The sequence below is a fragment of the Argentina silus genome (genome assembly GCF_951799395.1).
Source record: "Argentina silus genome assembly, chromosome: X".
Classification (NCBI taxonomy): Eukaryota; Metazoa; Chordata; class Actinopteri; order Argentiniformes; family Argentinidae; genus Argentina; species Argentina silus.
The window spans coordinates 29147974-29159440 of NC_139653.1; the positions used below are offsets into that span (position 1 = coordinate 29147974).

At 39.8% G+C, this 11467-nt stretch overlaps 1 protein-coding gene across 1 annotated transcript in view; it reads left to right on the plus strand.

Annotated features, from left to right (window-relative positions):
* Nucleotides 1-648: 648 nt before the first annotated feature.
* rasgrp4 (RAS guanyl releasing protein 4) overlaps nt 649-11467 on the plus strand; it is a 19010-nt gene continuing 8191 nt past the window's right edge. Inside the window, exon 1 of the mRNA XM_083695844.1 lies at nt 649-1069. Coding sequence (XP_083551970.1) covers nt 1053-1069 — 17 coding nt within the window. The 5' untranslated portion in view covers nt 649-1052. The remainder of the gene's footprint in view (nt 1070-11467) is intronic.

Here is an 11467-nt window from a genome sequence, read left to right on the forward strand (position 1 = left end):
AGAAGGGATGGGGGGACACTGAGTGAAAGACATTGAAGACCTACAAAGAGAGAAGGGATGTTGGTGGGGGTATAGATGAGACAAGATGAGCAGCTGTAGATGAAGGTTCTCTCATAAAATAAATGTACAGTGTAGCATAGCCCTGTCAGAATTTCTAGATAGTAATGAACTGTATACTGTAGTTTAAACCATCTACAAAACTAATTCTGTCACAATTTGGCTCAAATCTCACATCTCTGTTTGAGGCACCTCTTTATGTCGACACCTCTTGTATTAATACGTCTCCTACAATGATTCTCTGGTGTTGTTCATCACTTCATCTCACACATACTCTCTATTACTCTCCTCCTCCTTCCTCTATTGGTACATTAATTTGTTCATTGCTTTCTCTCTTGTAAGCTCTCTCTCTCTTAAGCCCTCCCTCCCCCTTTCACAAACCACACACAAACACACACACACACACACACACACACACACACACACACACACACACACACACGCACGCACCGCGCACACTCACACACTGATGAGAGTTCCCCTATCTGTCAGAGCCAGTTCCTCCATTTAAGATGCTGACTTGTTTATGTTAAAGAACTGAGAAGATAAGTCTTGCAATGATACTAGATTCTTTATGACTTTTGAATGTTTGATCCTCTGTTCTTGTCACTCTGGCCTGACCATAATAATCAAGCCAAGGGTATTTTATTTATGCTCTGTGGTTGAGCAACTCCCTCAGGCAGTGGAGAAAGAGAGAAAGAGAGAAAGAGAGAGAGAGAGAGAGAGAGAGAGAGAGAGAGAGAGAGAGAGACACGGTTGAGCGACAGGAGCGGGTTTTCAGTTTGGAGGTGACTGTAAGGCGGGCAGCCCTCACCCCCTGCAGGTCTCAGTCCTGTGCCTGCTGCTGACTCTGGGCCAGGCTGGGCTCACGGACACACAGGGGACACAGCGGAGGAGGAGTGGGGTCAGCCATGGAGCTGTAGGGGGCCAGGACGCACACAGATGCCCCTGTGGATCATCAGAGAAGGAGGAGTGCAGTGGAGCGGACCTTTGCAATGAACAAGGCCAAGAGGTAAGGAGGGGGCTGTGAAACTGAGAGTTAGCACCATTCAAATACACTTACCACTCTCTTTCTTTGCAAGTGTCTTCAGCATTGCAGTGTGTTTGTGAGTGCAGACAAAGTTTGTGCAGTCATGCAGTGTGAAACTTGTGGTTACCTGAAGAACTGTTTGGTTTTATTTTGCAGTCTGTCACAGAGAAATAGAACAGTCACTGCACAGTACACACCTGTTTGAATGCATCTTACCATAGAGGCATTGAAACTTGTAGTACTTAAGGTACTGTATTAGTATTGTATTATTTCACATAATCACATTATTTAAAGAAAATATGAGATGTGTTTGACCCACATATCACAGAATGATCAGCTGTGCAAATGATTTGTGTCTACTGCACACAAGCACACACTGACATTCTAGAGCTGTCTGTCGAGTGTTGTCTGTTCACCTTTGCAAGATGTGGGGATTATGGTTTGCTCATGTGAAGCAAGTCTGTGTTGATAGCGTGTCTCTCCCCAGTCAATAGGACATTGCTGTGAACCACAGCTTACTCATCAGATAGTTCAAAATCTGACACAACCAAAATTACCATTGTTCCGAGGCATGGCAATTGTCTCAGTTGCCCAGGGAGTGAGCATGGATCCTATGGTTTAAGCTCTTACAGTATCTGACTTCATTGATTATCAATTTCATCTGATCTGATGAAGTTTGTCAGACGTTTGTCAGTAGCAGTTATATTGTATACTGTGCTTTAGTTTATATACAAGTACATTGTACTGTATATGTCATTATATTGTATATATCATAATAAATACTGTACATTGTATATTGTGTATACTCTACTGCGGTACAGTGTATTTACATCAAAGTAGGTCTCCTGTCATACACAATTACGTAATACTTTAGTGGTGGATATTATACTGCACATCAAGTCCATATGAATACTGAAGCGAATGGACACCAAGATGAAAAAGATATTGATTCAAACACTTTGATTAGCTGGAGATATTATTTCGTTTTTAAGCAAAAGTTACTTCCCAAACATTTTATTTGAGTATAGATTAATCGTTCTAGAGATACTGTAGTAGAACGGCTGAGTTTTCATCCGGTTTTTTTCTTTTGTAGTTGTGCTCTTATCGGATTGCCTGGAAATGAGGGTTTGTGTGGGTGTTAAGGTAGTCAGGGATGATGTGATTGGTATCAGCTTTTAAGGTAGGCTGACAGAGTTGTCTAGACACACAAAGGATCCACTATACTGTATGAAACCTGTGCATCAGTAATAATCAGTCACACAACTGATCACATTCCATGACAGTGTGAACTAGGAAGGAAGTTCCGGAAGAAACTTTGTGGGCTTGCAAAGTCTTATTAGTTTAACTTGATACTTGATCAAGTAAAAAGATGGTAGATGGATAGATGAATAGATGGATAGATAGAGAGAAAGAGAGAGAGAGAGAGAGAGAGAGAGAGAGAGAGAGAGAGAGAGAGAGAGTATTTAAATGTGCTTAATGTTTAACAAGTCTAAATAGTATCACAACTCTGAATGGAAGTTATTTAAGGCTTAAGATATTAAGAAGATAAATGTTGAAATGTCTTCATTGGATTTAAATCCAATGAAGATTGACTTGTCCAGTCAAGACCTTTGCACGTTTTGGCCCTGAAAAACTCCCTAATCACTATGGCACTTATGTTTTTGGTCATTGTCTTACTGTATGATGAAGCGCCATCCAATGAATTTTGAGGCATTTGCTTGCACTTGAGCAGACACAATGTTTCTATACACTTCAGAATACATTCTGCTGCTGCTGTCAGCAGTTACACCATCAATTAAGACAATTTACCCAGATCTAGTGGGAGCTATACATGCCCAAACCATAACACTCCCTCCACCATGTTTCACAGATGAGGAGGTATGCTGTAAATCTTGGGCAGATCCTTTTTTCACCAAACCTTCCACTTGCAATCACTCTAGTACATGATAATATTAATCTTATCTGTCCACAAGACCTTTTTCCAGACCTCTGCAGGCAAACTGTATCCTGACCATCCTTTTTGAGTACTAGTGGTTTGCACCTTCAAATGGTTTGCACCTAGCAGTGAAGTCACTGTAGATTGGCTGGTGACATATTCTGTGGATGGAAGTCTCTGACACATTCATGAAAGGTTCCATGGCAGTTTCAGAAACAAATGAGCTCATAGAATGTTAGCTTAAATCAACATTCCACCATGTTAACTGGATGAGAGTTGTTGGAGTTACAAAAAGCTTAATAGTTACATTTAATAGGTATCAGAGAGGTATCAGGGTTGTTAAGTTTGAGTTTTTGGCACATTTTACAGTCGGATTGGTGTGAATAGCTTGAAGAGCAGCGGTGGCCCAAAAATTGCATCTTTTGCACTTTCAAGTTTCCATAATTTCAAATATATAATGAGTTTCAAAAAGTTGAATACAAGCAACGCGAGTAAAAGGTCTCGGCATGTTTTAAAGTTGGATTGGTTTGAATCGCTTAAAGGTTGTAGGAGGAGTAGCATGTAGGAATTGGAACTAGAAAATGAAGTTCCTGAAGAAACTTTCCAAGTCTTAGTATGGCAATTGAGTTTAAAGTTTAAAGTTGGATAGGACTGTCAAGCTTAAAAGATGAAAGAGGAGTAGCATTTTAAATATGATCATAGCAACAGTGATCATTGGAACCATTGTTAATTTATGCAACTTAAAAAGTTAAAAAGGTTTAAAGGAGCAGGTGTTTTAATTTAAGAGTCCTGAAAGTTCCATGGCAGTTGCAATAACAAAGGGGTTTCACCATGTTAAAAGGGGTTTCACCATGTTAACCAAGAGTTTTTTAATTACAAAAAGCTTAATAGTTTAAAAGGTTGAATAGGTATCAGAAAGCTTTCATCAGGCTTGATCCTTTTTTTTGTTGACACATTTTACAGTTGGATTGGTGTAAATAGCTTAAAAGGTGGTTAAAAAATGTCATATTTTGGTTCCCATAGACCTCCATGTTAAAAAGTGCACATTCATGTTTGTATAGTTTAAAACATTTAATAGGTATCCAAACCAAAAGTCATAGCAACCTGAGTTAGACCTCTCTGCATGATGTAAAGTTGGATTGGTGTGAATGTCTTAAAAGTTGTAGGAGGAGTAGCTGGATAAAAAATTGATAGATAGATAGATAGATAGATAGATAGATAGATAGATAGATAGATAGATAGATAGATAGATAGATAGATAGATAGATAGATAGATAGATAGATATAGATAGATAGATAGATAGATAGATAGATAGATATAGATAGATAGATAGATAGATAGATAGATAGATAGATAGATAGATAGATAGATAGATAGATAGATAGATAGATAGATAGATAGATAGATAGATAGATATAATGAGCCAGTGGTAGTTCAATGGAGTGGGTAGAGAGTTGGTTGATTGAGTGTTTGAGAGCGGTAGAATTGGTTGGTTAACTAACTCTAGTTAATACTGAGTGAAGCAGTAGTGACTGGTGAAAGGAAGAAAGGATGATGCTAGGTAGTTGAAAGGTTAGATAGATATGCAGTTGGAAAGATAGAAGGTTAGATAGATAGATAGATAGATAGATAGATAGATAGATAGATAGATAGATAGATAGATAGATAGATAGGATGAGTCTGGGGTAGTTCAATGGAGTGGAGAGTTGGATGGTTGAGTGGTTGAGAGTGGCACAGTAGGCCGAAGTTTAGAGCTGAGTGTGATGATGTCACGACGGCACTGGTGAATTTTTTTTCATTCACCTCGTCAACTACCAGGAGGCATCGTTGAGCATGATGGATATGTTTACAGTGTGTTATAGTGTGTTTACAAACATTGCCACCTGATTAATTATGTGAAGAGTAGCTTATGAGCGCATTTCAGCAGTAGGCTACTGTATATGGACACAGCCCGCTCACACAGCAAAGAGCGCAGTTCATTTTCTGCTCTGTCACTGAATGTATTGCACATGATTGAAATGAGAACTTTCATGAATCAATAAAGAATGTTTACGCCATGTGCAATGACGAGAATAAAACAAATAAACAGCTCTGATCACGAGAGCGTTGCTTATATTTGTCAGTATGTCAATCTGATCTGATCACCCTCGCATTATGACTATTTGTCCAGGGATGTACTGCAGGAAGTATATTTCACAAGGGGGTGCTGCCTAAAATATTGTGACCCAGAGAAAATGTTGTATATCCTTTGTTAAACAAGCAATTCTGGTGACTTTTGATGGGAAAATAACATAGTGCTTAGTGCGAGTGAAAAGCATGAAATGATAAACAAGGCCTACAGCTGTTTCACCTCCGGAGTGTACACATCCGGACCTGATAAACTGCTCGGATCACAAGAGTGTTGCATATATGTGTCAGTATATCAATCCCAACTCATCCAAACCTGCGCTACAATCTAGCAGGAGGCTATGTCATATATTCCAACAATGACAAAGGATGTCTGCCTCTCTTGCCAGGAGCTGAACTTTATCAATCTGTGGGCTTCGCACAGCCCTTTCGGAAGCACTTCACACGCATGTATAGTGCGGTGTGCAGGGATTAAACCCCTGGCAACTGTATAGTTGTCTGGTTAAGTGGTTGAGAGTGGTTTTAGTTCTAAGTCCAAAACGTCTCACCCAGTTAACATGGTGGAATGTTGATTTACCGCAACATTTTGTGAGCTCCTTTGTTACTGCAACTGCCATGGATCATTCAGGATGTTCAGATTGAAGTTTAATAGGTATCAAAACCAAAAGAGTTAGACTGCAATGCACATTTTAAAGTTGGATTGGTGTGAATAACTTAAAAGTTGTAGGAGGAGTAGCAGGAGGAAGAATTGGAATAATAATCTTAATAATAACAATAATAATAATAATAATAATAATAATAATAATAATAACTAGAAAAACATAATAACTAGAAAAAGAAGTTCCAGAAGAAATGTTTTGTGGGCTTGCAAAGTCTTATTTTGGTAGTGGAAAAGGTTTAAAGATGTTTCAATAGATAGATAGATTTGCTGGATAGTTGAAATAAAGTGAGATAGTCTTATTGTTGTAGTGGATAAAGTTAGAGATGGTTTGGTTGGATGGATATATAGATGGATGGATGGATGGATGGATGGATGGATGGATGGATGGATGGATAGATAGATAGATAGATAGATAGATAGATAGATAGATAGATAGATAGATAGATAGATAGATCGATCGATCGATCGATCGATAGAATGAGCCTGGGGCACTTAAGTGGAGTGGGTAGAGTTGATTGGTGGAGTGGATGAGAATGGTAGTTGGTTGGTTAACCGGATGAGAGTTTTTGGAGTTGCCTACTGGCATTACGACTGCCAATGGCCCATTTGTTTAAGTAAGTGAATCATCTATCCATCAGTCATCATAAGATAAAGTAATCACTGCTCAGACTAGGGGCTATTGGCAGTCACAATGCTAGAAGAAGGAATTATTATTATTATTATTATTTATTATTAACAGGAGAGAAATGTGTACAGGGGGGTAGTGGGGGTGAAGAGGTTTTTAGGAGGGACCGTTAAGATGTAGCCTGAAGAGATGGGTCTTCAATCTATGGCAGAAGATTGGTAGTGACTCTGCAGTCATGACAGCAGTGGGAAGCTCGTTCCACCAGCGGGGTGCCAGGACAGATGATTAATAGTTTAAAAAGTATAATACGTATCAGAAAGCTTTAATCAGGATTAATAAAGATTTTATTAGTTTTTTATTAGGTGTTACTAGGTTGGTTAGGTTGGTTGGTTGTTTGATTGGATGGATGAATGGATAAATGAAAGAGAGGATGGATAGATGAGAGAGGGGAGGTATAGAAAGCTAAAAAAAAGTAAGAGGTTAACCAGTGTGGGTTATACTGAGTGAAGCAGTAGTGACTGGTTAGATGAAGGATAAAAGGATAGATAGACAGTATGTTAGAAGGTCATAGATAGATACATAGATATGATAAGCCTGGGGTAGTTCATTGGAGTGGGTAGAGGGTTGAGTGGTTGAGAGTGGTAAAGTGGTTGAGAGTGGCTTCAGTGGGGTAGAACTGGTAGCAAAGAGAGTGCATTGTTGTGTAATCATTTTTAAGAATGTGTTTTGCAGGTATTATGCCTCTTGTTGTTTTTATTTAAGGGTCCTGAAAGTTCCATGGCAGTTGCAGTAACAAAGGAGGTCACAGACTGTTGGCCTAAATCAACATTGCACCATGTTAACCGGATGAGAGGTTTTGGAGTTACAAATGTTTAATGGCTTAAAATGTTTAATAGGTATCAAAAAGCTTTTGTTGGAGTTGATAATTTGGAGTTTTGGGCATATTTTACAGTCAAAATTGTGTTAATAGCTTAAAAGGTGTACGATTGGCAGTGGTTCAAAAATCTTTTGGTTTCCATGGACCTCCATGTTAAAAAGTGCACTTTCAAGTTTAAAGCAAGTCCACCTAATAATAATAATAATAATAATAGTAAGTATGAGTAAAAACAGTAGTTGGACTTGCTGAAGCAAGCACACTAATAATATTTATAATAGTTATGTCGAAGAACAATAGTTGAAAATAAACTAGGTAGAAAATAGTTATTATTTATATTTATAATACCTTCACTGTACTTGTTAGGTATTTGATCTTATGCTCTGAAAACCATTATTACCAAGTGACATTTGCTCATCTGTTCCCTCATAAAAGCACTATACCCATAGTAGTGTCAAATACATTTTTCAAAGTCCACAAAACCATAATTTTTACCCAGAAGCCCCATGAATATGTCTTTGCAATGAGCTGTTGTAGAGATGTGTGATCAATTCTGCAGTTATAAGAACCTCCTCTGCTCATTTTGGGTTGAGTGTGTGTGTGTGTGAGAAAGAGAGAGAGAGGGAGAGAGAAAGAGAGAGGGAAAAGAGGGGCGAGCAGCACACAAACAAGGCCTTCAAATGTCTCTGGCATCAATTAATCAATTAACGAGAGAAAGAGAGGAATTTGCATGTCCTCCGCCCGTGTGTGTGATAAAAGGAGGGGGACACTGGATTTGCTAGCCAGAAACTGTGAGTGAAATACTGGGTGCTGTGACACGGATGGGAAGGGGAGTGAGGGGGGGGGATTTCCAAAGAAAAAAAGGAGAAGTTGTTTTCTGAATGACATGAATAGAGCATGGATGGAGGAAGAGAGAAAGGGTGGGTGAGGGAGGAGCCAGAGAGGAATAGGATATGAGGTGTGAAGGGTGTTTCAAACACAAACCCTACATAAATGAAAGGCCTGAAGAACTCTCTTATTCAGCAACACCAGCCCATCCCATCTCACCTAAAAATAAGTGGAGGTTATTGGTGATGAGCATGTGTAAAGCCATATAGAAACATGCCTGAAGAGTTATTTATTTGACTGGACCTCCACATGCTTTGGTGTATAAAGTAAATGATAGAGGGAGCTTTGTTTTATTGACACATATAGCTAGTCTCACTCTAGGAACAGGTGAATGCAAATGTGCAGAGAGTATACAGGGATCAATTGTTTTTGGATTTGCATGGGATTCCACCCCAACTCTACTGCTGTTTAGCAAGCCAACTGACATACCTCCTAGCTGTTCTGTTCCACAAGGAGAGAAGAAAGGATATTGAGTTATTTACAGGCTTTACACATAATGGGGCCAAACTTGTCGTGTGATTAGGGCACAGTATAGTGAAGGCTGGTGGAGGTAGAAATCAGAGGACGGGCTCATTGTAACGCATGGAATGGAATCAGGAATAGTATAAAACACACGTGTTTGATACCATTACTCATTCCATTTCATGTATTACAATGAGCCCATCCTACAATTTCTACCTCCACCAGCCTCCCCCATCCTTATGGGTTTTTCTCTTGTTTTCTAATATGAATTTTCAATAACTCAAGCTGTAATTGCCAGCGGTCTCCATTCATAGGCTTTTTGCTGTCTGAGTCACTGCTGCAGAGATAGAAAGACAGAGACTGAATAGGATCGAGAGCAGGGGAGGCTGGTGGAGATAGAAATTGGGGGACGGGCTCATTGTAATGCATGGAATGGAATGAGGAATGGTATCAAACACATTCCTCATTACATTCCATGCATTGCAATGAGCCCGTCCTCCATTTCTACCTCCACCAGCCTCCACTGATAGAGAGAGAGCCTTCATGGTGGACATGCAGTGAATATTAACTGGTCCAGATGCAACAATGCATGAACTGCCTGCTGTAGTGAAGTTCCACACATGGGAAAGTGTCTGAGCTTCACAGAGTAAGAGCTGTCTCACACAATTTTGATGGTGTCCTCACCCCTTCCCAGCAATATTGTGTAAGTATTTCAGTGTGTGCATGTGTGTATCAGTATTAAGCTTTGCCTGTCTATGTAGTATGTTTCTGTGCCATGTTGTGTGTTTGTGTGCCCTGCTGCGGTCAGTGTTTTGGGCTCAGCAGCCAATGTAATGAGGCGAGGAGGATGGGGCCCAGCAGGCTGCAGGTGCTGGAGTTTTGGCTACTGAGGCACAGTGGGATGGGCTTGTCACTGGAGGCCCACTTCTGCCACATCAAGCCCAGAGGTCCAGCATCAGTGAGAGATGCTACCATACCCATGAGTGGCTGAGCTTGAGACAGGGGAGATGTGTGGACAAACTGCAATGGCAGGACTGGACAGGGTGTACAGGAGGAAACATAGGATAACTATAGACATTGAACATGGCCTATATGCCAGTAGATATCTGTGCAACCATGGGTGTCCATGTCTGTTAAATATTAGCTAGTGTACAGTATAAAGCATTGGTTTGTGTGTGTGCGTGCGTGCGTGCGTGCGTGTGCGTGCGTGCATGCGTGCGTGTACATGTGTGTGTGTACATGTGTGTGTGTACATGTGTGTGTGTACATGTGTGTGTCTGTCTGTCTGTCTGTCTGTATTGGTCAGTTGATCTGAGGGTGTAGTCTCACTAAATCAGACTCTGAGATTCTCAGATCTGAGATTAAGGACACAATATGTTAGCAAGAATTTGAAATGAACATTTTGTACTGCAAAGGCAGAAATAGAGGAAGGGAGACAGAGAGAGACAGGGAGGGAGGGAAAGAGAGAGAGATGGGAAGGTAGAGAGAAAGGGATGTAGGTCTGCTCATTCAAGGAACTTGTCACCAGTTCTCTGAAGTCAAAGTAAGGTTACTGGTAATGTCATCACATCAGCTATTGAGCCAGATCACACCATGGTGTTACTCACAGTTAATCTCATGATCACGAAGAGTACTATCAAAGCCTCAAAGCCTATTCATGGCACAGGGTCTTTTCAACTCCAACTCCATTTTGTGAAATGATTACACATAGTTTCAGTGTCAGACCATTGATCAACCTTTTAGATCAGTTTAAATGAGAAGCCCTATCTAAGAGCAAGGCGTTGCTTATATGTTCTTGTGACACTGACAAGTGACACTAACTGCAATAATCACATTAACGCTCTGTCTGCTGGGTGACAAATACATATAGATAGGGGAATGTGTAAAAACAGGCATTGCATGAAACAAAGTGAAATTAATGCATGTAGACACGATGTTGTGCACATACCGTACATGCAACCTGGTTTTCTGTGCTGGTTGGTTTTCAAAAAACGTTTACACGATAGCAGAGCCACAGGGTTATCAGATCAGAACTGCAGAGGTCTTAAGATGCAAGCCAGCACTGACACCACAATGTCAAACTACTTAATTCCATTTTACAGTCTTTTTAAACTCACCTCTCTCTCACTCTCTCTCTCTCTCTCTCTCTTTCTCTCTCTCTCTCTCTCTCTCTCTCTCTCTCTCTCTCTCTCTTTCTCTCTCATGTGTGTATGTGTGTGTGTTGGTATAATTTCTCACAGTTTATGAGAAAGTGCATAATTGTCTTGACCTCACCTGCACAGTGACCGCACATTCTTTGTTCTTTCGGCAGCCAAGATTTATTATGCCTTCTCTTTTAAATGGCTAGTGTGTGGTCACTGATTTGCATGCTAAGCCAAGTCTGCAATCTTAACCATAATATTTCTAATAGACACAATGACACATAATCTAATGGGAGTTTCAAATACTGCAACTGCCGTTTGCATGATATGCAATGGATTTTCAGACCTACTAAACCTCTGGTTGAATTATCACAGTTTTCTCAAAAACAGTGTTAAAGACAAGATACAATAAAAATCTGTAGATGCTGTAGAGTATTTTAAGTTGCTAGGTATTTTTTTGCTTTTTTGCATCTTGATTAGTTGTATATCTAGTCTTTGATCTTGATGATCTTGATAGTTAATATAGTATAGTATATTAGTTTATCTCTATTTAGAATGTGGTAGTATTTAAGTTAAGTTGAAGTGTTAATAAGTTTCATTTTGCCAAATTTGATTGTATGTATTGGTGGTTTGTGATTTCAATTTGTCTAAATGTTGTTGAAGTT